Consider the following 26,441-nt stretch of genomic DNA (forward strand, 5'->3'; position numbering starts at 1 on the left):
CTACATATCAATTCTGTCTGTTATTAAACTAAGTTTGTAACTTTTTTTGGAGTTCTTCATCAAACATCCCGGAGGTGGCACACATGATTAAATTTGAATAACTTGCAGACAGTCCGCATCACATGTTGTATGGAGTATTTGTTGGTGCTTTAAGGTGCTATAATCGGCCGATTATGGTGTTAACAAGAAGCCTTGTGTAAAACACAGTTTCCACGAAAATGGCATTTCATGTTAAGAACTGAGAGGAGGAAAAAAAAATCCAAAATAAAAAAAATGATAACATCCCCTGATTTAGGCTAAAAGATATTTTTAAAATTGACAAATTAATGATTTATATTTACAGTATCTGCACAATTTAACATATCCTTCCGAAATAAGTTAGTTCAAACAATCTGCAAGAGCAAACATTCATTCAAAAATTATAATGTGTAATAACCCGGTCTCTCAAAACAGAGCCATGTCCATTTTGGCCAAACGCATCTGCTATTGTGTTGTTGAAACCTGTCATCTGCCTCGGGCGCACTGTCATCTGCAACAAGAATAACAAAGACGGGCAACAGAAAAGAAATCCAGACATTTTATATTGATGTCAGCTCGATTTTATTTACATACAATGAAAATGATTTATTTTCTTTAAGAGGTAGAAAGGCGGACTGAGTAGAAAGAAAAGAAGAGAAATGGGTCTGTCAGGCCGCTGAGAAAAGAAGTTTAAAATGCCTTGAACTATTCACCGCTGAGATGGCTAATCAGTATTGAGGCTCCGGGGCAATCGGGCAGCTTTTCAATGCGGTTTTCCTTTCATCTCAATCTGGATGGAGGCGCTCAATTAAAAGCCTATCAGTTTGTAAGTAAATCAACGCCTATCAAAGTTGTCACATCAAACAAAACGATTATTATTGCAACCCGCCTCTGCCATTAATCTCTTTCTGTGGTAATCTGCTTGACAGGTCAACTTGGAGAGCAAGAAAACCTGGAGTGGACAGTCAAGAGGGCAAAATATGTTTTTTTTTTTATATAGGAATAAACTATAGCATGTGTAAAGAAAAAAACAACACAATGTATATGAGTTCATAAACTGCCTTAAATGCAATGAAGGCTGTAGTGAATAAATTAAAATAAACATTTTAGTCGCATTGTTAAAAAGTAGAATCTACCTCAATAATTTCCACATAAAAGGCCTACACTGTTCTGCATGACTGACTACAGCTTTGTAAACCGAATAAATAAAAATCAGCAACAACTGTCTTTGCATAAGTCATGTTTTTTAGATCATGTGTAATATAAATAAACAGCAGTTCTACAATAGATCTTTTCAATTTCATGTGACTTTGTAAATGGGGGTGGAAGTGGGGGGGTGGGGGGGAGTCTAAATGAGCGGAGCTGAAATGTTCTCAGTGTTTTTGTCTGGCAGAAGAGAGAGGGGGGGGGGACGTTTCACAATATGCAAAGATGCGTGATTGATAACAGGCTTGCTGTTTTCTGCAAGGGCTGTCAGTCCGTGACACAATGTGTGAGTTATTAGGGCAAAGAAGGGCAACCATAAATTTTCACTGTCAGGCGAAAACCCTCTTTATTGTCCGTGTGAGGAATGGGCTTCTGCACCAGACACCAAAATACTCGGCATTCCCCTTAAATGGGAACACATTTTTGCGACCATAATTCATGTTATTTAAATAGCCTAGAAAGTTTTAATATCCTCATATATTTCATAACGCTGACATATTTATGAATCACTCTCCACATGCAAATACAACTATTTACATCTCGTGAGGAAATGTGTTGGATTTGCAGGATTAGACTGTGAGCTTTTTTTTTTTTTTTTTGCAGGGCCGATTTCTTGCTATGAAATGAAGGAGAGAAAAAAAATTCAATCTCGTGATTGATTTATGCTGCCTACAAAAAATAGAAAATAATTTAACAACTCGCCTACTTGCAAATTTTTAAATTTCACCTACATTTATAATTTAAAAAAAATCTTTTCTCACACTCTACTTGTTTTTGGGCAATTCATATTTGTACCGTGAAGTAATTAATTTTTATCTCAGTCTGTTTCCACTTAAGTAGCTAATTACTTTGAGACGATATTACATTTCATATAAGTCAGGCTATATGAAAGTAGCAGCAAGTAACAGATGGTAAAGGAAGATAGAGCCTACACAGGAGAGTACAAAACCATTCAAATGCATGCACGAAGTAGAAAATATTTTTCTAAAACTCCGAGGAGGAAGAGCCGGTTTACAGGAAAGTCCGTGACACCACATTACCTGGAATCATTGCCTACTAAGCTCCGGTGTAAAACATCTGAGAGGTGAAAGAATGTTTTTTTTTTAAAAAAAAAAAATGACACTGTGACAACGTTCAGACGTAGTCCTTCTGCCTAAAATAAACTTATTACTCAAACACAACAGCTTATTAAATTCTGTCGTATCTTGAACACCGAGAAAAGCAGCAGAGTGGAGACTGAAGCCACGCAGACTCTCTCTCTCTCTCTCCCTCACTCTCTCTCTCTCTCTCCGGGCGGGCGCGCGGGCAGCGGGGAGAAAGTGAGCTTTTCCGCGTATGGGAGGTCCCACGTGACGTCACAACACACACAACGAAGCAGAGGAAGCAGCACGGTGTTCCCAAACTTACTGTACTTACCTATGTCTCTCAACCAAGGTGCCACGGTGCCAAACCCCCAAAACATGCAGGTTTGTCCCACACTTTATCACAGCCATACAGCGACTCTTTTCACTCATTAGCTGCTTCAGCTAGCAGCGAGGTAAGCTGTTAAGTGTTTGGCTGCCAAAGAAGCCTGTATTACTCAGTGACACACAGAACAATGAATAGTTTGGTGACTAATGTCTGAGCATTTGATTGATAGGATTATTGTCACAAATTAGACTTGACACACATCCATTAATGTATGTCATAATTTAATGCCTGTGACAGGATAGCATAATCATCTGTTGTAGGCAATCCTGCACAATGATACAATATCTTTCATCATGAAAGGGAAATGAAATTTAACAGGAGGTGTGTTACAAGTATTAAACATCCATGAATATAGCAGGCAAGCACAATTTAAGAAACAGAGATGTGTTGAGACCATCCACAGTTTAAAACTATTAGCTTACAATACAAAGTGCTTTTACTGCTTATCTGATTGGCAAATCGAAAAGTATGATGTATGCATGTGTGTTGTATTCTTACTATGTTAGTTTTGTGTAAGCCTAAATTTGAAGTGCTTGTAAACACTGAAGAAAAAAACCTTTTGGCGTTTAAATTTATTCTTGACCACAGAAATAGTATTTGGAGTACTGCTACTAGTAGTCCAACTAAATGTTTAAATATTTAAATATGTACAAGCACAAGCTCATTACAGTGTTTGAGGTCATCACACACACTGTTGTACAAGTAGCATATTTTACAAGCCAGCAAAACCACAGGCGGAAGTGTGTTTGGGTTCAGGGTTGATTCATTGTGAAAAACACATATTATTAATAATATCAAGAGGTCAGCTGGCATCAACAGTACTAAAGTATACAAAGTTTACCTGCAGTAGTTGAAAGGTATCCATCACCCTATGAGCTTTAGATTACTGAAGCTTAAACCTACCAGACCTACCAGTGCATTGCTCTATATGCTGGATTACTATCTGGCTCAGGTATGTTAATCACACTATAAACTAATTAAGGTTTAACTTTGATACAGCGCCCCGCTACAAGACAGGACCACATCATACGCAGGAGCCAGTGAACTCAATTTGTGCAAATTCCCTATCAACTTTACAATTAATCAAACTACCAAAAAACAACTGACACATAGCCTATGGTCTAGTGAATCTGGGGCGTTTGGGGCCACAGGGCAGTTGCACGCTTTGCCCAGTCAATAAACCAGCCTTGAGCGTAAATCTCACCTATGTAGTAGTTGAAAGTAATTAATTACATTTGTTCAAGTACTAGGTTAAGTACAGTTTTGAGGTAGGCTACTTGTATGTAATTTGAGAAAAAGCTGTAATGTGTTAATTGCTGCTCCATGAATTCATTGCAACTCTTAAGCAATTTAAGGGTTAGTTCACTCAAATTACAAAACACACAAACAAACAAAACCAACCAACATCAACAATAGCAAACAAACATATTTTCACCTGTCCATAGCAGTAAGTTGGCATACAGCTTTTGTTTTGTTTTCTTAGATTCTGAGATATCTGTTCATGAGATTTTTGCCTCCACCGTGCAATACAATGGAGGTGAATGGAATTTGGTCATGTTCACAGTACTGAAAGATTATATTAAACCAAAAAGCAAACAGCAACTTTTTTTTTTTCAGAGATAGCATTCTGGTTACTCTGAATACTAATTCAAAGAACATCAGCAGTTTTCATAGGGAATATTTGGCAGAAAGTAGTTCCAGTGAGGTGGTGGCAGAAATCACAGAGACAGATAAGCTATCTCAAAACCTGGGCAAACAATACCTCAAAGGTTAAACTTACACAAAACTTTTTTGGTCACTTTTGTCAGTTTTGCTGCTGAATTTTTCAGTTTCGCTGTTGAACATTTCAGATTCAGTTCAGAATTTTTCAGTTTCAGGACTGACACAAATCTCTCATGTGGGCGAGTGTTGAACGGCTACATCCCCATTAGCCAGTTACTTTTGGAGGGACAGGTCAGTGGTAGGTCGTACTACTCGTTGCACTTCCAGACTATTGAAAGTGAAAAATTCTGAACTGAAACTGAAAAGTTCAACAGCAAAACTGAAAAATTAAGCAGCAGAAGAGCATGTGAAAAAAAATGACCACAGAAGAGAAATCCAGATCAGTGAAATAAAAGTGGAGAATATTGTAATCAAATGATTCACTCTTGTATAGTTTTATCGTAAGTTTTGCATTCAAGGTCGCTTTTTTGCTTTCAGTTTATTTTTCACTATTTTTTTTTTTTTTTGGGTTTGATTCTTGGGAGATTTTGTTCAATTATTATGACACAAATTTAACCCCATCCTATGCTGCTTTTAGGGAAAAGAGAGAACATTTATCTTGTAATTTGGGTGAACTGGACCTTTACACAGAGCTAACTTGTAGTGTTGGTGTTGTTTTATGGACACAGGGGGCAGTAATGAGCCCATTATGATTTATAGAATGAAAGGAAGATGCTAATCTGGAAAACTAGCTATAGACCTCTTTTATTAGAAGTATTTTCGAAATATGTTTGGTGTTTACAAGACAAACTCCTTCCAAAATGAGGAGATGAATTGGTAAGCATTCCTTGGGTAAACCTCCAATAACATAACATAATAACACATTCTTAAGATAATACAGGTCAAATTGAGTCATTGCATTCAGGATAATGAACTCTTGATTTACATTAAGAGGAATATAAGAAGAATGGGTTCTGCAACCAGTGACTGTTTTCATCATCGATTACTCTGTTGATTATTTTCTCTATTAATCGATTACTTGTTTGGTCTATAAAATGTCAGAAAACGGTGAAACATGTCATCACTGTTTCCCAAAGCTCAAGTTGACGTCTTCAAGTGTTATGTTTTGTCCTGACCAACAGTCCACAACCCAAAGATATTCAGTTTACTGTCATAGAGGACTAAAGAAATCAGAAAATATTCACATTTGAGAGATTTTTTTTACATGGTTTTCTTAAAAAATGACTCTTAGCAATAAATCAATTATCAAAATAGTTGGCGATGAATTTAACAGTTGACAACTAATCGATGAATCGACCAAACAAGTGTATCGCTGGTGCTCTTCAACAGGTGCTGATTATTATGACTCTGAAGCATTTGTTATACAAAGAAAAAAATTCCCATGGAGCTTTCTTTAAAATGTTAAGGAGTTTTATGAACGCAGTTTTTAATGAAACAGTAGTTTTTCACAGTTGCAAGGAGAAATCGGATCCTGTCTTTCCATCAGCGGACAGTCAGGAGCACTGTCATCCAACACTGTGCCCGCGTGCTTCCGCACAACAGCAGGTCAGCTGATGGAAACGGCACGCGGAAACTGTAAAGTCAATTGCAAAGCGCCATTAGATCTCCAAAGTAGCCGGTCTACATCCACAGACATTAGTATTTAATGTTTTACACAGCGGTTTTCTGACGTGATACGGACTTTGGATATAAACTTAGATAACGTTAGTTTATCAGAAAACACAGTCACCGCGCTGTCATCCCTCCACTCAAGAGAAAGTTATGGCACGCAACGAGTCGCTGGTCGCATTGAATGGGACTCAAGTAAGTTCATTTTGGAAATAGTTTCTGTCGGACTTTGCCCCCACACACCCCCCTGCATATTAAGGTGGTGCCTTTATCCCCTGACAGTTTTAACAGTAAAGTTCACCGGTGCTAGATATATACGGGTTTTGTTTATTTCTTCAACAACACCGGTGTCATGTGACACACTGTGGCTAACGTTGCATAATGTGACTTTCAGTTCTACAGTTCCTCCTCCAACTTCACTCAAGTGAATTATACCATATCATAATTGTAGCTGCTCGTCTTTGGGAAGTGGGCTGTGTTGAAACTCTCTCTTCCTGATAATAGCTCGGTTAGCTTGGTGATCTAGGTATTTTGTAGTTTGTATAATGATGACTGGAAAGCGTTAATGGCAGAAAATGGGGAAAAAATGCATGCATGCAAGCTTGTAGCATGACAGTCCAGGCTAACATTTCATTTGCAAACTTAAACATCTCTTTAGGGTGTTAACAGTAAGACATTCTCACTGAACTGCTGCCTTATATATATATCATTCAATTAATGATTTTCGAGGCTTAAATAAAGGTTTGAATGAATGAATGGATGAATATTGTCCATAATTATTCCCATGTCAGAGATGCTATTGTATTATTGCTACTTATCTCACAGTTAACTTTCCATTTCTTTAAGATTTCCTACATTGGGCATGACTGCAAGTACATTCCAGACTTCCTTGGAGACACATATGGCCACTTTGCAAGAAGGCTGGATTTGAGCTTCAATGAGCTCAGGTAAGAAGATGAACAAGGCAAAGAGTTAAGAGACTACAAACATATAATCACCTGGATACTTTCTCTCTGTGTCTGTTACTGGGAGACATGCATCTTATGATTAGGTGCAATTGAAAGTGCGCCCTTGGTCTATAGGTGGTCTGAGTGTCATCAGGACATCAAAGAGCTGAATGAGTGTAAGAGCTGAGCTGGTGCCATGCTGGGGCAGGATAAAAGGCGTGGTCGATAAATGTGACATGCTAATTCGAGGGCAAATAGAAGAAAAGATTCCTCTGTCAGGACATGAAGGAACACCTCATGGCAGCTGCTTCAGAGGGGGCTGCCATTTCAACAGCAGGACTAGCATAGTTGATCTGGCAAGTAAAAGAGAGGAGATGATGGTTAGAAGGTGCTTTTGTTTCTGAGACCTTTTCATGACTGTCAGGCCATGAAGCTGTCTCAATAGAGGCATTTTTTTTGTTGAAAATTGTCGTCTTGAGGCAGTTGTCTGTGCTGGAGATATGGAGTCCTCAATTATGCTGATTTACATTATGGCATATTTCAAAATCTGTCACTTACGCACAGTGTTGTAGCGTATGCACAGGATATGCCTGTGAGCAAGGCACTGTGATTGTGTGTAGCTGTTTGAACGTGAGACAGATGTTGCTGGGAAAAAGAAGCATTCATTCTCAGCAAACCTGCGACCTATGACCCACTGACCTAATATTTACTGTATTCATGTGTACACACAGTTTGGCTTAGTGTGCGGTTCACCTTTATGTAAATTATTGTGTAAAGTCCCAATCATTGTGATAATGAGTGATATGCAGACTATTACAAGTTACAAGGATTGTAGAGTTTGAGGGCTTCCCGTGGTTATCAGAACCTGAATACACAGATAAGTCTAATTGCATTTGTAGGCATAAATATGGAAAGAAACAAGTTGATCAAGTAAGAAGAACAATTGCAGTGGAATTTTAGGGCAATCATTTTGAATTTTGGATACATTTAACTTTTTTACAATTACGCTAATGTCCAATTGACCCAGTAGGTTTGTTTTAAAGCTGTGTCCACAATGCACAACGAGGCCATTGAGTAAAATGTCATCATAACTAACCGACATGATGGCAAAATGCTATGAAAAGACGGTGCATTATAAATTGTACTGTATTTACAACATTATGGTCTACATGACATCAAGTGTGTGAACAGAGGACCACAATATTAGGTCAGTGGTCCTCTGATTGGATAATTTACCCAGTGTTTATGTATATTTAAGGAACTGTTGTGATGCTTATCTATAAACCTGACGAAGGTCATAAATAAATATACTAGTAGTAAGAGAGAGTATTTCACTTTCACTCAAGTTGTAAATCCTTCTAGGCTGATTGTCATCAGATCATAACTGCTGGTATGCTACATGTGCACGGTACAGAATACCCAATATACAATACAGTAGTTATCTTAAAGTTACCTCAGAGGAAGAGGAAGTGTTATGTCTTGCAAACAGCTTCATGCAAGCTGACTGAAACAACCCTTATGTGTGTTGGTTTGGAGATCAAGGCTGGCATTATGTTTCTCGCCCTTGAACCTGTCACATTAAGGACTTGATGTTTAGAATCAAATATTTATGAGTCAGATATTACTAATTCATTATTAATTTTCAGTTCAGCTAATCTCAGATGTCAGATATCATTACTAAACTTCAAAGGGTGGTATGGGCAGAGAAGCGGTGCAGAAGTAATGAAGTGATTCTCGAACCATTTGGGGCTCATATTAGTAGACTATTGATTGATGGTTTGCTAGTGGGAAAAGTGATCTGTTACATAGTGCTTCATCTTTTTTTCTTCTATAGACACTGTTTTTAAATGGTTGACATTACAAACCTATATGTTGGGTTAACATCAAACATGTCTGGAATTGGTTTTATTGTTATTTTTTATTGTTTATGTGTTTTTCATACATCTCCGGCTGTCTTTTTAAACTTTCCTCTTCCTGTAAAGATGTGTTAAAAAGTAAAAATGTACACTATTGACCTGCCAGTGTGGTCATGCAAGCTGTAAAATCACACACATATACACACACACAAATACAAACACACACATACACCCCAGACCTATATATCCACCATTCCCTTTTAATCTCCTTCTCTGTTGCGATTGGTGTGTGTAGCTGCTCACATGACAACACTGGGAGGTCATGGGTGGGTGGAGCTGTGAAATTCAATAAGCGGCTCAACATGTGATAATGTTAATGTTACATGCTAACCAAGGCAAAGCAAACCCCGTAATAGTTTTGATCCTCATAAGAATGCATCTAATGGGCAGAGAACTCTGACTCACAGCTTAATGGCAGAAAGCTGTTTCCTGTAAAAAAAAAAAAAAGTATTTCTACTCCTGAACACTTTGTGCTGCTGTACGCGAGTTTGGTGATAAGGACAAAATCAAATACCACTATATTTTGGATATAGGGTTAGGCTGCTAAGGTTAGGGTAAAAAAAAAGTAACCATACTCATACTGCTAATTAATTTAAATGTGAAGCAGGTAGCAGTGCTTTATTTATTATACTCATCTATTTAAATAAGTGAAGAAAATGTTTTTATTGAAATGAAGTGATGCATGACATTGAAATATCTACCAGTATCCAATACCCAATAATTCCTATTGTCATGTCTGCCAATACAGATATATAACTGATTTAATTTCATTGCAATACCACCATGTGTTTGTTGTAGTTTTCACCAGAGGAATTAATCTATCAGGGCCGACTTATGTTCGAAAAGAATGAGTTTGACCACGTTAGAAGGCAAAAGTGTTTATCATTGTTCATAACAGCCATTATAGAGCGAGGGGAAATGCAATAGTTGTTTAAATATGGGAATAACGTACATTTTTGGACAGTCTCTCCTGAAGGGCATTCATAGCGTTGTGCTCATTCATAGACATCAAAAGTGACAGAAATGGTTGCATAAAGAATGAAGACAGAGAGCTTGAGAGACAAGTTCAAACCTTGGCTCCTTTTTCACCTCCACACACCTGGTCAAGCATGCCCAGCACCCCCAATTCTGACGTGGGAAAGGTATGAGGGGAAGGAGTAAAGATTACACTTATTGTGGCATTACATTTTCCAGCATCTTGTTCCCTGGATTGCTTTTCTATTCGGTGGATGTGTGAAGCTTTCCTGTAAAGTGACTGTCATAGTGAGAACTAGAAAGCTACATTTTAGCTTCATCCATTTAAGAATTGACGAGTAAAATCCATGTTTAAACAGACATAACCTTTTATGGCAATACAGTAATTTGCAGAGCCCGGTGCTAGCAATATATGGCTTTTGTTTATTTCCTCAATAGCACCAGTTTCATGTGACACACTGTGGCTAATGTTCAGTTTTGCAGTTCCTCCTACAACTTCACTGGAAGGAATAATGCCTCCAAGTTGCAGCGGTATCATGTCATAGCTGCTCGTTTTAGGGAAGTGGGCTATGTTGAAACTCTCTCTCCCTAATTGTAGCTTGAATAGCTTGGTAATTTAGGTATTTTGTAGTTTGTATAATGATGACTGGAAAACGTTAATGGTAGAAAATGTGAAAAAATGCATGCATGTAGGTTTGTAGCATGACAGTCCAGGCTGACATTTGAACTGGCTTCAGTTGCAAACTTAAACATCTCTTCAGGGTGTTAATGGTAAGACATTCTCACTGAACTGCTGCTTTGTATATATATATCATTCAATAAATTAATTCATTCAAATGAGTCCCAAAGAAATATGATTTTAGAAGTGGGGTATCCTGAAATAATATAATATATAATATAATATTCTTATATTATAAATATTGTTTTCACAGACCATTGTCCTCATTTGATTTATTTAACTCTACATATTTTGTTTTTAACTCTGTATCTCGACATCATTGCAAATGAGGGAAACTCCAATGATTTTCAAGTCTTAAATAAAGGTTTGAATGAATGAATGAATACAGTAATTTCTATTTTCACCTGATGGCATCTTTTTAAGCAATTATTGTCAGATACAGATGAGGTGACCAATGTATCATGATTCCTATAATGCAGCCTTAAACAAAAAGAAAAATCTACATTGAAGTTCCATCACAGTATTACAGTGTCTATAATAACATATAATAATAAGTCTTATGTCACAATATGATGTTCCTTTACATCTCTCAGCTCCAACATTCAAGAATCTATAAATTTTGTTACCCTTCAGGTCCTTTTACATCACTTGTCAGATAGTTAAGACATGTGCATTGACATCATGACCCCATTTCACTGTCATCTCCAGCAAACCAGGTGTAAACAGATACACATGTTAGTGAAACACAGTGGACTGCCTTCAGCATCATGCACTTCTTCCTGCCGCTTGACTGAAATCGAGAGGGAGACATTGCCAGAGTTTGTTGTGGCTAATATGCTTATTTCTGTCAGCACAATTGACAACACTCATCCAACGACCTGACAATGAGTCACAATGAGAAGCAAGGTACTGGCATCACCTTTAACTCAGTCCTGTGTGTTTGTTGTGTGTGTTATACATGTGTTTATTTTTGTGTGTACACCTGTGCGTGTTTGCTTGCATGCAGTGTTTGTGCATCTGTCCCTGTGAGCATAACTGTGAGTGGCTGGGCAGGTAATGGCAGGATGAAATTATGGCAGCGGCCTGTCACACCTACACCTCTCCCTCTGTGTGCTGCAGTGTCAGCCTGTCTCATCAATGTGTTGAGAAGTGTGGCTCACAGTGAGATTTCTGTCTCACGACGGGCTTGGACAGTATTGCGTCGTCCACTTTGTTCCAGGTCAGGTGTGTACACAAGGCAGTGAGTGGGCATGTGCTGTCTTGACATGATTCCTCTCTGCGACTGGGGTGCACTTTAGGTGTCTGCATCTGTTACATGCCGTGTTATCACCCTGGACACATGAGGTTTGAGGAGGACACATGTCTATGAGTCACAGGATGAATCCTAACATTGTTAGAAAAGTGATACCTTTCTCCTGAGATCTGATATGGCATCTTGATGAACAAATCACGGCTGTGCAATGACAACGTTTGTGAAGCCTGCTCTATTTAACTTACATCTGTTTTAGCTAGTTAGATTTACCATGTCTGCGCATATAATGTAAAAATGCACGTAAAATATGTTAAAAACAACTGAAATCGCGGCTATAGTTGATAATAATTATGGTCATTCCAATTGATTGCCATTTTTACAAACCTCATCTGTTACAGAAATGCCATCTAAAACAGCATGGTGCTTAAAATGTTGAAATACCAGAAAAATAGTAACACTTGTTCAGTCTATTAAAATACAACAGCCCTGCAATAATTCCCACCATTATCACTTTCAGTTTCTTTTATGACTGAGTCAGAAAGGTGTTGATTCAGCTCTATGGTCACTCTATGTGAAGGCTATTATTTATGGTAGCGTTGTATTGGATTGCATATACACTCACCGGCCACTTCATTAGGTACACCTGTGCAATCTAATGCAACCCAATGCAATAGCTCTGCCATGAATTCTACATTTACGAAGCGTATACATTTTCAGTTTTTGTTGACATTGTCAGAAAGATACTTTATGTTTATTACTGAGGTTGTAGTGTGTAGTGGTCATGAACTTGAGTGCATTATATTGAATGATGTTCCAAATATTTTGTCCACTCCATCAACATACATGAGGAGGGAAAACATATTAGGAATGAAGGAGAAGCAATTGGGAAAGTGCTATGGAGCACAAGGTGATATGTTGCAAATGTTTTGATAGATTGATCCAAACATACTCTGGGTGTGTTATTTGTATAAGACATGGGGCTATGACTTGTATACACATACGTATACATGCCTAAAATGAGCAGCATGGATTAGACATTAGTTTTGTACAGTCATGTGGTGTCAAATCCTGTAAGTGATTGAAAGGTTCTTGTTTGTGTCATGGTTTCACTTTACGGTTGATCTGTAACACCAGCGCTCTGGCTCCCTCCTCCATCATCAGTCTCTTCCTTGTGCTGTGGTTGTCCTGTATTCTGTCTACTGTCAGACCTGACAAATTTAACACATCTTATTAGTAAAATGTTATTAGCATCTTAATTAGCTCACACATCATCCTGCTATGTTATCTTTTCACCCAGTGCCACATTGGAGTGATTTCATTGTTTCAGTTACAGTTCAGAGTGATTCATTTAAATACCTTTTTTTTTATTATTGCAGACATGGACAGGTTTGGTAAAGGTGGCACAAAGCTTAAGCACTATCTGACCACATAGACCTTTTTATTTAGCTGTGAACTAAACTGGGGTCATGTCCAGTACTACTCACTATATGACCTTAAGACCAATGAAACACTGACATTCCTCTTTGATATACTTATAAGAAATTTATGTAGCAAATCAACTCCTGACATTAGACTTTCAAGCTGAAATTCAGCCTGTCATTACAACAGAGGAGTCCATATTAGACTTTAACATTGCAGATGAACCTCAGCTACCTGTGTATGTGTGTGTATGTGTACAGTATGTGTGTGTCTGAGGGGGTACGTGCTCACCCAGGCTATGTTGGTGATGGCAGGCGTTTTGCATTTTAATGATAAATCAAGTATGCTAACTTGCGTTTTAAAACGAAAGTGCTCTAAATGTCACCAGGCTGTCAAAATGAGATGTAAGTAGTCTGATGAAAAGAGAACAAAGAAGACAAAGTAGGGAGGCCTGGTACACTGAGAAATGAAATAAAACCTTGTATGGCCTGTCAGCTGTGTCGTTTTATATTCATATCTAAAGAACATTATAGTATTACTCTGCCGCTCATGCCTCACTCATCTGTCTCTCTTAATTCGTCACAGGCAGCGCTCTGTCTTTCAAGTTGCTGTATGTCAACAGAGGAAGGGGCCTGCTAATTGACAAATGAGTGTCACAGACATCAAGTGCTCCTTTTCTATCCAAGCTAGGTAGACTCTGGTTGTTTGATGGTGGGAGGGGGTGGGGGTGGGGGTGGGGGGTGGTCTGTTATTGGCAGAAGCCCAGTAAGAAGCATTAGACTGGTCCTAGAATGAGAAGTGACAACGGGAAGAGAGCCTGTCATTGTCTTGCCTAAGTGTTCAATCTGCAGGGATGCCGGTATGCAGATAAAGTGTCAGTTAGGAGGAGAGGATATGAAACATTGGCAGTATGAAGTCCTCAAATCACTTAACTGGGAGTGTAGAGTGTGTGTGTATCTGGTAATAGTGGTTGCGTACTCTGTTCTGCTGAGGAAATATATTCCATATCCGATCTATCAGGGCTGTTTAGGCCGATATTCTAGGATAACCTGATCTGTGTCTCATAAATTAAGAAGGGTGCAGCGCTCCTCCAGCCCTAAGAGATTTAAACCAGAGAGATGAGAGGGACATGGTCTCGCAGGAAATAACTTATTCATATCAGGGACATTGATATTTTGTATCATTCTATGGTACTGGATAAAAAAAAAAACCTTTTTAATTTTCGCCAGGGCGTTTCTTTTTAAATGATGTACTACTCCTGGGATAGTGGTGGGATGACATAGCGCTAAGGATGTTATGCTTAATGGATAGCTTGTCTTGCTCCCCCATCTCTCCAATTTGAGGTTATATCAGAATTTCCTTTTATGTGATTGCTGCAAACACTTTTCTCACTGTAGAGGACAGTTACAACAGTGCCAGCAGAGAGTTTGAGTCACCAAGTCAGGACAGTTTCGACAGTCATAATTTTAATGTATTTGGATAGATCTTTAAAAGTTTAATGATAGGCATCTGACAAAAAACCTCTTGCAGCATTAAGTGAATTAAGACAATAATCTTCTAGTGTAACTAAAAGCCAGCTAAAATCTGTTTTCTTTTTTCGGCAAGATGACTAACTTGTATATGATTGAAAGCTCTCCCGCAAATTGCAAGCAACCGCAATAATGTGGCTTTCATTATGTCTCGCATCCATAGATGGTTTGTTGTTTTGTATTTGTGTTTTCTGTCTGTCCAGCCAAATTAGCTTTAATTTAATTTCCCTGACAGGCAGATAATGTTTGACCTGCATCTTTTAATCCTCTCCAGTGGATCAAGACCAAATATTATTTGAATTCTACTGTTCAAATTGTTTGTATACAGCTCTTGTGGCTTTAAACCCTACCTGCATTTGGACTATGATCATGAAGACTGAGGTCATTTTGAACACATTTACTTCTAAATTATGTATATAAAGTATGCACATACTGAATAGACTGAATAAAATCTTTAGTCTGGAAGGAAAGAGGTCTTAAAGGGAAAGTCCACTCAGATAGAATTCACATACAGGATGTTATCTGCTTCACAGTTGAAAGTCCTACATTCATATCATTTAGTCCTTTATTAATTTAATGTTAATGCACCAGCTATAAAAAGTTTCACCTGATTACATCATCAGTATCTTGACAGCTTTCGTTGAATTCAGTTTGATTATCACTCACACCATCAACAGTTGCCCCTTCACAAAGCCGAGTACATCAAACCACATCCGCCTATACCTTAGCAACTGTAAGCAGAAAGACAACAAAACAACAGAGTGGCGTAATTGCACAATTAAGATGTTCCACTTCTGTTGGATCTTGCAAAGCTGCTGTGGTTTCACACATAGATAAGTCATGTACGTGAAAATAGGTTCTTACCTCTTCTGCCAACCTTGTTTAAGGAAGTGATGAGTATTACCGTGGCAACAAACTATCCAGTGACACTGCGTAACAGTCTTTGGTTATGCCCACAACATTTTGCAGGGGTCAGATCAGTCAGTGACGAGTTATACATGAGTTCTCTCAAGAGACAGCTGTCGAAAGTGTCAAGCAGGAAAGTAAAAATAAACTCTGTAGATTCTTGTCTGTCTTTGAGATTTACTTCACTGGCCAAATTATATATTGTATTTTTCTAATCGGCGACAAATTCTAACATACTTTAGTCTGTCTCTCAATATTTTTCAACTGTACCTTGTCTGTGGCCATCAGTAGCAATTCCATTAGGTAAATCTTTTAAAGCACGTCACAATTAATTTTTAAACAAGGCTTAGTTATATCCTGAAACAGCTGGACACTGTAGTTTTAAGCAAATGTTACCAAAACAGGAATAAAGAGTGCATTTCTGGGAGACTATTTTCAATGTCAGGTTAATACACATGAGGTTAATATTTACAGCTGTAGGATATAGTGTATGTCGGACCGACTCAAAAACATGTTAGTCAGTGCAACAGTGTGGCTCATTGATGTGTTTCTAATAGTTTTGGGACAATGATGGAGGTTTATGGCACAGCTGTATTAGGTTTTGGCTACACAGACAATACTTATTAGTAGGATTATTTCATTGTTGGTTTTGGTCTTTTCATAGACTTTGTTGACCATAAGAAAAATATGGAATATTATCCTGTAAGCCAGCTGAGTAGCCACTCTTCAGCACTCAGTTACTTTCCCCTCAGTTTAACACACTGTATATAGTATAAATCTTTATCTGTTTGTGGAAACACGACAAAAGCCCACTGATGGCAGAGAAACCATCTGTTAATCACTGTCAGGAGCTGCCATCAGCCTTCTACAGCATTCTACAACATCCTCTCTTCTTCAATCTGAGGCCATCTCGTGGTTTCGGATCCTGAATGGAAAGGAACATCTTTATGTTCCTTTTGTTCACATTATAAATACTGGGCAGTGATGCCATTCCTTTTATGACTGCGTCACATTTTTTATTGTATATCCCAAGACGGATGGCGTGCCACTGACACAGAGATTTACAGGCCTTCAGCTTGCAGTGGCAGAGCTTTAGAAGGGCCTGCTGACATCTAGCCAACACTTTGGAGGAGGAGAATAAAAGCTGACATTTTATTGGCTCTAAGAGAGAGAGAGAGGAGAGTTGGGGGCAGGGAGGAAAGGAAAGAGGAAAGAAAGGAAAAGAGATTCTGTTTCTGTACTTTATATTTTTTAGCACTGCCAGCTGTCAGGGGGAACCTTGCTAAAAAGAAGGGATTTATTGGGTATTATTTAGAAACTTGTCAGTGGTAATAACTACAGCTATGATTTCAATTATCACCCACTAAATATAGCTTAATTCACTGCCTTGCTGGCCATAATGAGCCGGCCTGACATCATTTTTCAAAAATTCGATACCATGCTATTTTAATATTTTATGTTGACCACCGATTTAATTTTCCTCCCTTGTGCTTGGCATGTGGCAAGGTCCCACTCCCTCATGCGCAGTTGGATAGGCAGAGCTATTGAGTTCAAAGCTGTCCCAGGGATATATTTTTTCCATTGACAGAAATCCAATTAGTTTTAGTACACAGTCTGGCTGAATAAAAAGGGTCTTAAAATCTACAATATGTTTCCTTAGTGTTTTAGCAGAGTGCAAAGCCAGTGATGGATCTTTATGATTTGACCTGATGGGGCCCAAGTGGACATAGTCCCTTTTCTATTTTGGCAAGTGAAAAACAAACTATCCATATGTCTTACTCATTTTGATAGGCATTGCAGAGTCTTTTGATATCGTGTAAACATCTACAGTACAGTGCATGCACTGGCTAAGATCTTGACTCTCGTACATATTTAAAGACTTATTAAATACTTTACAACTACTACACAAATTCTGCCGAAACACCATGTAAATATGAGAGAGGGAAAAAGTCAGATGTATAATTCATTAGTGACATGTTTAGTAAGTAGACGATTTGGGGAGAGTTAATGTGTACTCAGGTTTTGACATGAGGGTGTGCATTTTTAAGCGAGCATTAAAAGGGAGATGATTAGGTCTGGCACTCAGCTGTCAATAACAAGCTTGCTGCTTGAAGTTGATGATGTGGGTGAATTACAATATTGTAAAGCTGCTTCCTCTTCTCCTCTGTGGCACCGGTTTTCAAGCAAGTAACACATGCAGAGTCATTTAGGATACCTGCCAGTGATTAGGACCTCTATATACTGTATGAGTGTTTTGCCATAAAAAGAGGGAAGAGTGCGCCAACTTATGTTTGAGACACAACCTGTGTCTCTTTTAGCCTATAACTCAAGCACTGTTTATGTTCACCCCATCACACTTAACCATCTCCCAGATTGATGATGTAAGCAACTGGAAGGCATGGAACATATTAGAACAGAGCATGGAGTGGGGCAGCCATACTTCTACTTCCCTTGGCTGAGTCCCAAATGGAAAAAAAGGAAAAAAAAAAAAGGTTTGGAGCCTGTTTTGGAAGAAGAACAAAGGAGCTTCCTTTGGTATGGTCTAGACAGTTTTGGTCGCTTCATGGCTTTCAATCTCCCACAGTCTTTCCTAGAGGGCCCAGGGGTGAAAAGTGAAGACAGATACATGGATGTATTCATGCCAAGATTTTAGAGGATGATTGCAGTTTTTGCCATGTTTTGAATTTCAGGGGATGATTTTTTTAGGGGGGTTGCATGATAAATGTTATCAGTATCATCCAATGACCATCAGATGCAGTTTCTTATTAGAGTAGCGGCTCTTGAAGGCCTCATGACTACTAAAAGAATTTGCTGTTACATGTTGGTGAAGACGAGGGCCGAATATGATAATTTTTTAACTTGTGTGATTTGAGTCAGGCTTAATCATGGTTCGCCGCTCTCAAAGTGATAAACTGCGGTACATGCAGGCCGTCTTATTTGCTTGCTCTTCAATTTCAGGCCCTTAACAGCTTTCGCTGTTTTTTTTTTTTTTTTTTTCCTGCTCTCCTGTAGAATGCTTAAACCATCTCTGGATCTGGACAGCTGTGCCACATTCTCAGCACAGCTGTAACTCATTTCCTGTTTCCATTTCAGATAAACTTACTCACATCTTTCACAGCTTTCACTTATAAAAACCACTGAGTGTCCGTCCAAGCCGCCATCCCAAAAACTTGATATTGGTCAGACAGGAAGATTTGTGGGAGATAACAGCCCTTGTGCTCTCACCCGGCTGCACTCTTGTTCTCCCCTCTCCTCTGTTATTTTAACTTGTTTATAGTCTACATTTGCTCGTTCATTTTGCGAAGCATGAAAAATAAGTTAAGAAAAACTGTAGTTCGGAATGAGCTCAGAAATCAAGGGCAAGCTATGGGTTTTTTGAGGCTACATCTGACATCCATCAGCATGGAAATATGTTTTAATGGTCAGGCAGGCTGCAAGACATCAGTAAGCTGTTGCCTCACTTTTCCACCCAGGGACATATTGAGATAAGAAACAGTGACGGCATGTTTCATGTCCATGCTGCTGACACGTCTTTACTGGAAAACTACAAGGAACAATCCTTCCATTTTTGGGCCAGCAGTCTGTGTAGTACAGTTTTCTTATTCTCTGTTTTCGCTCATAAAACCCTCTCTCCATTAGGATAAATACATTGACTCCCATCATAGTGGTTCCACTGTGAGCTGCTGACTGCACCATTAGCTGACAGTATTATTATGTGAACAACAGACCAAACAGTCTTCTGATCTTCTCTGTCTGTCCAGACGTTTGGTGATGTTTAAGAGTTTCTCCCCAGTGGTAATGGTGAGATAGCTTTTGTACCGGGGGCACTGTAGAGTTTCTTTATTTTCTCCCTCTGTCTGGATCTGGGGCCCCTGGGTCCTCCAAAGCTCAGAACATGTCTGTACTCAGATGTTTCAAAACACCAAACAGCAGAGGAAGAGGAGGAGAAGGAGGAGGCAGAGGAGGAGGAAGAAGAAGGGATTAAGGAGAGACGAAGGGAAATGGGAGGAGGGTGAGGAATCCTCATAGGAATGAAGTGTACATCTACAAGCAGACCAGGCAGAGAGGCCGAACAGGGTCTGTAGACTTGTGATCTGAGGGCCGTTTGTGTGTCAGTCAGATCAAAGTCTTTTGAAGAGCAGGAGAAATCCCTTTACCTTCTCTGACTATGGCAACCCTTATTGGAAGCTAGGTAAAAGGAGGGGGATGATAACAGTGAAATGCTTCGACTTGTGATGGTTTTCATTGTTTTTGTTTCACTTCAAGTAAAACACAGATCCACTCCAAGATAGTTTTATTCATGTAGCTTTAGGCTCGTTGTTTATAGATTGTGTTTCATGTAGCATGTCAATAAATATGACCACATTCATTTTAAGGCATTTGAGTGCACTAATATAATATCGGAGTGGCTGCAACCTCTGGCCTCTATGCTTTCACACAAAACTGCTGTGTTGATTTATGGAGGGAGGGATTTTGCTTTACTGTATTAAAAAGGAAGGCAGCTGCTGTTATTTCCTGCGCAAACAGATGTAGTGTTTTAATAGTTTGTTACAACAAGGATGAAACCATATACATGTCACTGGTGTTAGATATAGTATTTGTTACTGGTTATCAACTCAGATTTTGAAGGTTTTCCTCTTAAAATTACAGAGATTTTTGGGAGTGGATTTAAACAGATTTATAGCGGGATGTTCCCACACATCAAGCTGAGTTTCCTCCTGTAAGAGAGCATTCACAGCTTACTATAAACAAGGTCCTGTTACAGTAAGGCCAGCTCAACTTATGAAATGAATGCGGAGAAAACACAATTGACCTGCTGACAATGTATTAAAATATGGGAATTAATTTGTGTAGACATATTTGCCTTGTTTGAAACGTTAGAGCTTATTAATTTGAGCGTTTTGTTATTTAGCACTTCTAATATTATCACATCAGTGTGCCTCCTACATACATTTTTCTCCTCTATATACTGGGACTTCATATTACAGTATATTGTATGAAAAAAAGCAATTCATTAGCAGGTGACAGTGTTGATACACAATCACCGTGGAGGTGGAGGCAGGCGCTTTTGTTAATGGCACGGAGACAACTGCTGTCTTCGTTTGCAATTAAATTAGTTTTGGCAGCCTGACTAGGAACATACATACAACAGCATAGTTGCTGTCTTTTTTTGTAGACATTTATGTCTTTTCTCAAGTTTGTTCTGTATCTGTATGACCTTTTGTTGTGATTTCAGGATGGAGAGAGTGAAGGTGCATGTGTTTTTAATAGCTTAAGTTTATCAGCTAAACGTATCTCTGTCATTCTTAATTGGCTACTGATGAGACTATATGACAGTTTAAATCATTAAACATCAGCAAAATAGTCAAATAGTTAACACTACATATTAATCTGTAGCATAAACTTTCATGAATGTGTAGTGATGGCCATCTGGTGCTACAGCAAAGCGCTATGCCATGCTAAAACTATGAAGCTAATCATCAGAACCAAGTTGAATATACAGTAGGCCTATAGATACACACAGCTGTTCTTTTAACGGCGTGCCAGACAGTCCGTCACTCATACTCACTCCCTCATGCTGGGAACGTGTAGTGAGTGTATCCTTCCATGGGCCTGGCTGTTTAAATTAATTATTAGTTTTATAGCGAACCCTGAGGCCCTGCACAGGCAGCTAATCCCTGTAGAGGGCTAATCCGACCCTGCGTTACAGAAAATCAATGCTGGTCTTTGGTGTTGGCATGCCATCAGGGCACGGGGACACATGTCAGACAGGCCTCCTGATTTTTTCATGAGGTGTGTTTTTGAAGTGGTGGAGCCAGTGCAGGATGCTCGAGGTACCCAGAATTGAAAAGAATATCCGGAAGCGAGAAAAGGCTTGTATGACCAAATTTCTCCTGGGGTGTCGGTGATGCAAGTGTGTGTTTTTTTTTTTTTTTGTGCATTATCTTATCTGAAAATAGATGAGATCTTGGAGAGAATGCACAAATGCGAGTTGTATAAATTTATAGTGAAAGAGTGCATATACAAAGCTTATAATTATCATATTTCTCAGCAAAATAATAATAAAAAGGCATAATAAAAAGCTCCTGTAACTGAATATTATCTTTTTTTAAAACATAACACCACCACAAGATACTGTGTGCCTCTGTATCCTGCTGTGGTCATATCTGTTGATAATCATCTTTGGGATGTTGGATAGGTAGTGACTTTTACATTAGAACCATCAATGACCTTCCAGCAACCTCTGCGATGATGGATGTGTGTGGTGGATGAGTGTCCCACAGTCATCAAGGATTTGAAGGGATTTTGTTTGCAGTAACTGACTGCAGATCAAGTCTGAGTTATGTCATGTTTGTTATTTTCACTGGTTTGGTGGCTGATGATCGTTGCCAGTTGAACATCAGGCTATGCTGTTTGCCTGATAATTTGATGAAAGGGAAGGATTGGAACAGTCATTTTGAAAATGTCAATTTGTGTCTTTTTAGTAATAAATCTTTTTTTTTTTTTTTTTTTTTTTTTTATGAATCAAGACGAGAACATCCTATTTTGTCTTGCCCGTGATACACACAGTCTGTGTTTTGAGATCAGTTTAATATTCTTGTCAGATTTGATACTTTGTCAAAATTTAAACCATTTTCTTTTATTTTGTCAGGGTTTAATACCATTCAGAGGAAATATGAATATTTCTCATTCCTCAGTCTCATTTGATATTCTCAACTGTCTGTCAGTAATTGGAGGAGAGACGGAGAGAAAGATGATCTGACCCAGTCCCCTACTTTTTTACACCTCTCATTCTGCCTATTAGTTTCTGGATTACCAGCTTTCTCTCTCTCTCACCGAGACTGGCAGCTGAAGATAATAGCTTTCATAATGTATGGATTTTCATTCCAATCTCCTCTGTGTTTCTTTTTATGAGAGAACAAAAATTTGTCGAGCCCAGTCACTCTATTCATTCCCTATATTGGGAGATTAATGAGAGGAACAGTGTTGTCTCAAGCCTTCTGTGACAAGGCTTCAAAATCCCCCCGTACAGGCGGACTCGTGTCTGTTCATCTGCGGAGTTCACACAAGCTGACATATATTTGCGTTTACACTGTGGCAGTTCATTAGCGAGGGTAGCACACGATCAAAACTATATGTTAAAATGATCTCAACATTTTGTTTAACACTGATGAAGTGATCATATACGATACTGTAGATAAGAGTTCATCCAGGTCGTTGTGGGATTTAATTAAGTGTTTACGACGGCTGACCTCAACGCTAAAAGTTGTTTGATGTGTGTTCGACTTCATGAAGTGAAATCTTTGTGGACTGACTGTGGCTGTGGTGGGGGGGGGTTGCCACTAATGAGGAAATGACGGAGATAGAAAGCCTTGTGTCTGGTCATGAGACCTGCGGGTTTGACTGTTTTCTTCCCTTCCTTATCTAGAGCACAAGAAGACTTTCATTCTCAGGAGAACTGCATATTCTGACTCCTGTCAATCCATCCAACCATTATCTATACTGCTTATCACTAAGATATTGAAATTATATGTTATATGGTAATAATGGATCTTACATCTTATGTTAAATCCATCTTTTACACATCTAGCCTACATAAAGATTAACATAACAGCTATGAGGCTGTGTTTTGGAAAAAAAAAAGGGATATGTTATGCGTGTCCTGAAAAAAAAATGTAAATGGAGTGAAGATGAATAATGCAACCTCAGCAGGACCTCTATATGCTGCATGTATGATGAAGCCCCATAACTTTAAATTAAACTACATACGAAATGTTGAAATTGAGCAGAGTCTTGAGTTTTGTTGTTGTTCCTCTGCTGCTACAACCCTGTGCAGTCTATTAGATACTGGTAAAAACTCTCTTGTGACAGTAAGAGCTGAGCCAATTTTTTTTTTCTTATCATATGACTGACACAGCAAACAAAATCAAATAAGCATCAGAACTGTCATAGATTTTCCCTTGAGAGCTCCTTTAAGGTTTACTCTGTGCGTGTGTGTCATCTATACCTGTGATCTTAAATTTCAAATAACACTGGTTTTTCCCCCTCTAGAAAATTCTGGCCATAGGTCCAAAATTTGAGATGAGGTATCTAAAATTACTGGACTTAGTTAAGGATAAAGACTTAAAAATTAATTGTATGCATTGCCAAGAAGTCAGACTTTACAACCAAACTCTGTTGCTGTGTTCCTCCAGTCTATGACTGCAATTAAGGGAGACATTTTTTTCCCCATTTCTGTTTGGTTTTAAATCAGGTTACTCCAGAGGGCTGTGAAATAAAATGTTGGTGTAAGTGCATGTAAATCCACTGACTGTCACTGCTTGCTCTCTCATTGTTTCATGTGTAGCTTTGCAGAGAATTACGTATCTATATATTACCACTGTACCTTTCATTCTTATAATTCATTAGTTCATTCTTAGCTCATCATGGAAGCTGTCAGACATATTGTGAGGTAATTGAGACAAACCTGGGCATGAACCAAACATCTCTTGTTTGTAGAAATGGAGAAACACTGACATGAGTACAAGGCTACAGCAGTGAGTTGAATTTTCTAAGAATATGATCATATCTTTTTAGAATTTCACAGATTGTTCCTGGTCTATACTCATCAATCAGAAATGAAATCTTCCCCAAACTATAACATACATAATGAATAACTTAAAACTGCTTGTCAGTCAGAAACACTTCCTCTTTTATTTTACTTTTGTTGCAACCAAATTCATAAATAACTCTCATACTCCCGTCATAAAGTTGTTGAAACAGCTAAAGAAAGAAAAAAAAGCATGTGTGCATATACATGTTTCATGACTACACAAAGTTGGGAGAAGAATTTCTGGGAAGAAAAAAAAAAACTTTCTTCTTTTGCTGCACACAGGCAGCAGAACAGTATATTTGCTTTACATGGCTTTGATTAAAGGTTTTGAGAGAGAGGAGACATTTCTTTTGCTTTATGGCTCTCTTTGCCAGCTTGGCAGCAGCACTAGCATTTAAATGCCCATTAACAACCTTTTAACTGTCAAGATCTTTTGAAATATGGATATTTGCTTTCCTCACTGCTCCAGAGCCACCAAAATTACTTTTAATAGCACAAGTGCTAGTATTAATATGTTCCTTCATGAGCAGTAGGCTACCCGCATGTCATTCTAGTGCAAAGGAGTTTGCCAATGATGTCTGATTAGGAGTGCAAGGGGAGATTAATAGATGTTTCTTCCCCTCATTTGTTATCACTCTTTTACTGCATTGACTGACTACAGCATGTGATAAATAGAGGGAAGCCTCTGCATTTCCTGAGTGTGACATTATCTATCTACTCGTCAGCCCAGCTCCGTGTTGATGCGATGTCTCCTCTGACAGCACATCCAAAGTCAGCTGCCTAGTCCTGTGCAATTTCAGCAGCAGAGGAGAAGGTGTTTGGGATCTGCATTTTAATCCTGGCCTGTTTAATGTTTGCCCCCTGACAATCTGGGCCAGACATCATTTTAATGGTATGTACAGTGATAAAGCCAATAAAATGTCAGGATGATTGATAATCTGAGCATTATAGCAATATGACTTTCCAGTTCTCCTCTGCGCTCCAATGATGGTTTCCAAATTGAATTCTTTATGTGTGCGTGCGTGTGTATGTATGCACGCATGTGTGTGTCGTAGGTGAGAAGAAAACAGAAGAAATCTTGTTACTTTCTAGTGAATCAGTTTTTAGTGCTAATACATTATTTCCAAAATAACAAACCATATCGGCTGAATAGATTATCTCAGAGTTTTTGGCCTGTTTACTGAATATTTGTCTGGAAAATAGGGATTGGAAGGGGGACAATTATAAGGTCGATTACCATATTTCTTATGTTAAATAAATTATATGAAATCTTGCTTTCCTCTGGGTGTCAGAAGCTGTGAATGTATGAGCCAGGCGTCTGTGGCCAGTGTGTGTGTGTATGTGTGTTTCATATCAAAGCTGGCTTATTTTCGTCTATCAGGGATTGATGGAGGCATTACTGTGGGAGAGGATGCTGTTCATATCTCTTGACTCCTGAACTTGTCCAAACACAGGTGGCCGTTGACATGCAACAGACGCCGATGGAGAAATCAAATGTTACAGTTGTACTTTGTCAGTCGATTGTTATAAGTTTGACATTTCTTTCATTATGGAATTTCTTAGTAACATTGTAACAGTTAGTTTCCCATCGGTGCTATTTTCATCCATTTAAACATTAACCTGTCTTTTCATTTAAAACTATTCTTCAAAGCTGTAGGCTCACCTCAGGGCTTATGGATGAGATCATATAGCTCTGGTTCATTGATTTATTGCTTGCTATTTGGAAACCAATAGCAATTGGTTTGAGATTGACAACACATGTAGGCCTGTACTGCAGTCAGTGTCTCTACGGAGCTATGAAACAGCTCCTTTTATCTTCCGTAACCTCAGAGCAGTCCTGCCTCTGACTGGCAGTCATAGAAAGCTCTTTGTTTTATGTAAATGGTGATTGATGACATGTCTGGCACAGCCTGCAGTTTTTGACAAAAAGTATTGATGGCTGCTCTCAGTAAAGTGTTAGTCCAGGTGACAGAGCAATCCATTTTAAGATGAATGAGAGAGAGAAAGAGAGAGAGAGAGATGGAGGGAGGGTGAAAGATAAAGGGGGAGGCGGAGAGAGAGAGAGAGAGAGACTGAAACGAGAAAGTCATCAGCACTTTCAAGAGCTGTAGTTACACATCTGTAACTACATCTGTAGTTTCATGATCACAGGCTTTCAGACAGAATACACACACACACGTTCACACACACACAATACTATC

At 38.7% G+C, this 26,441-nt stretch overlaps 1 protein-coding gene across 5 annotated transcripts in view; it reads left to right on the plus strand.

Moving 5' to 3' along the window:
* The window catches only part of lrmda (leucine rich melanocyte differentiation associated), a 269,087-nt gene that overhangs the window by 49,415 nt on the left and 193,231 nt on the right, over window positions 1-26,441 (plus strand). For 3 of the 5 annotated variants that reach the window (XR_006099911.1, XM_042433267.1, XM_042433268.1), the window contains one exon: window positions 6,871-6,971. Coding sequence is in view for 4 of the 5 variants with exons in the window: in XM_042433267.1 (XP_042289201.1) it covers window positions 6,871-6,971 (101 nt within the window). In the remaining variant the exon portion in view is untranslated. Of the gene's footprint in view, window positions 1-2,603; window positions 2,691-5,956; window positions 6,220-6,870; window positions 6,972-26,441 lie in introns of those variants that run through there. The other 2 variants (XM_042433269.1, XM_042433270.1) reach the window with 2 other exon arrangements.

The sequence above is a fragment of the Thunnus maccoyii genome, chromosome 14 (genome assembly GCF_910596095.1).
Source record: "Thunnus maccoyii chromosome 14, fThuMac1.1, whole genome shotgun sequence".
Taxonomy (NCBI): Eukaryota; Metazoa; Chordata; class Actinopteri; order Scombriformes; family Scombridae; genus Thunnus; species Thunnus maccoyii.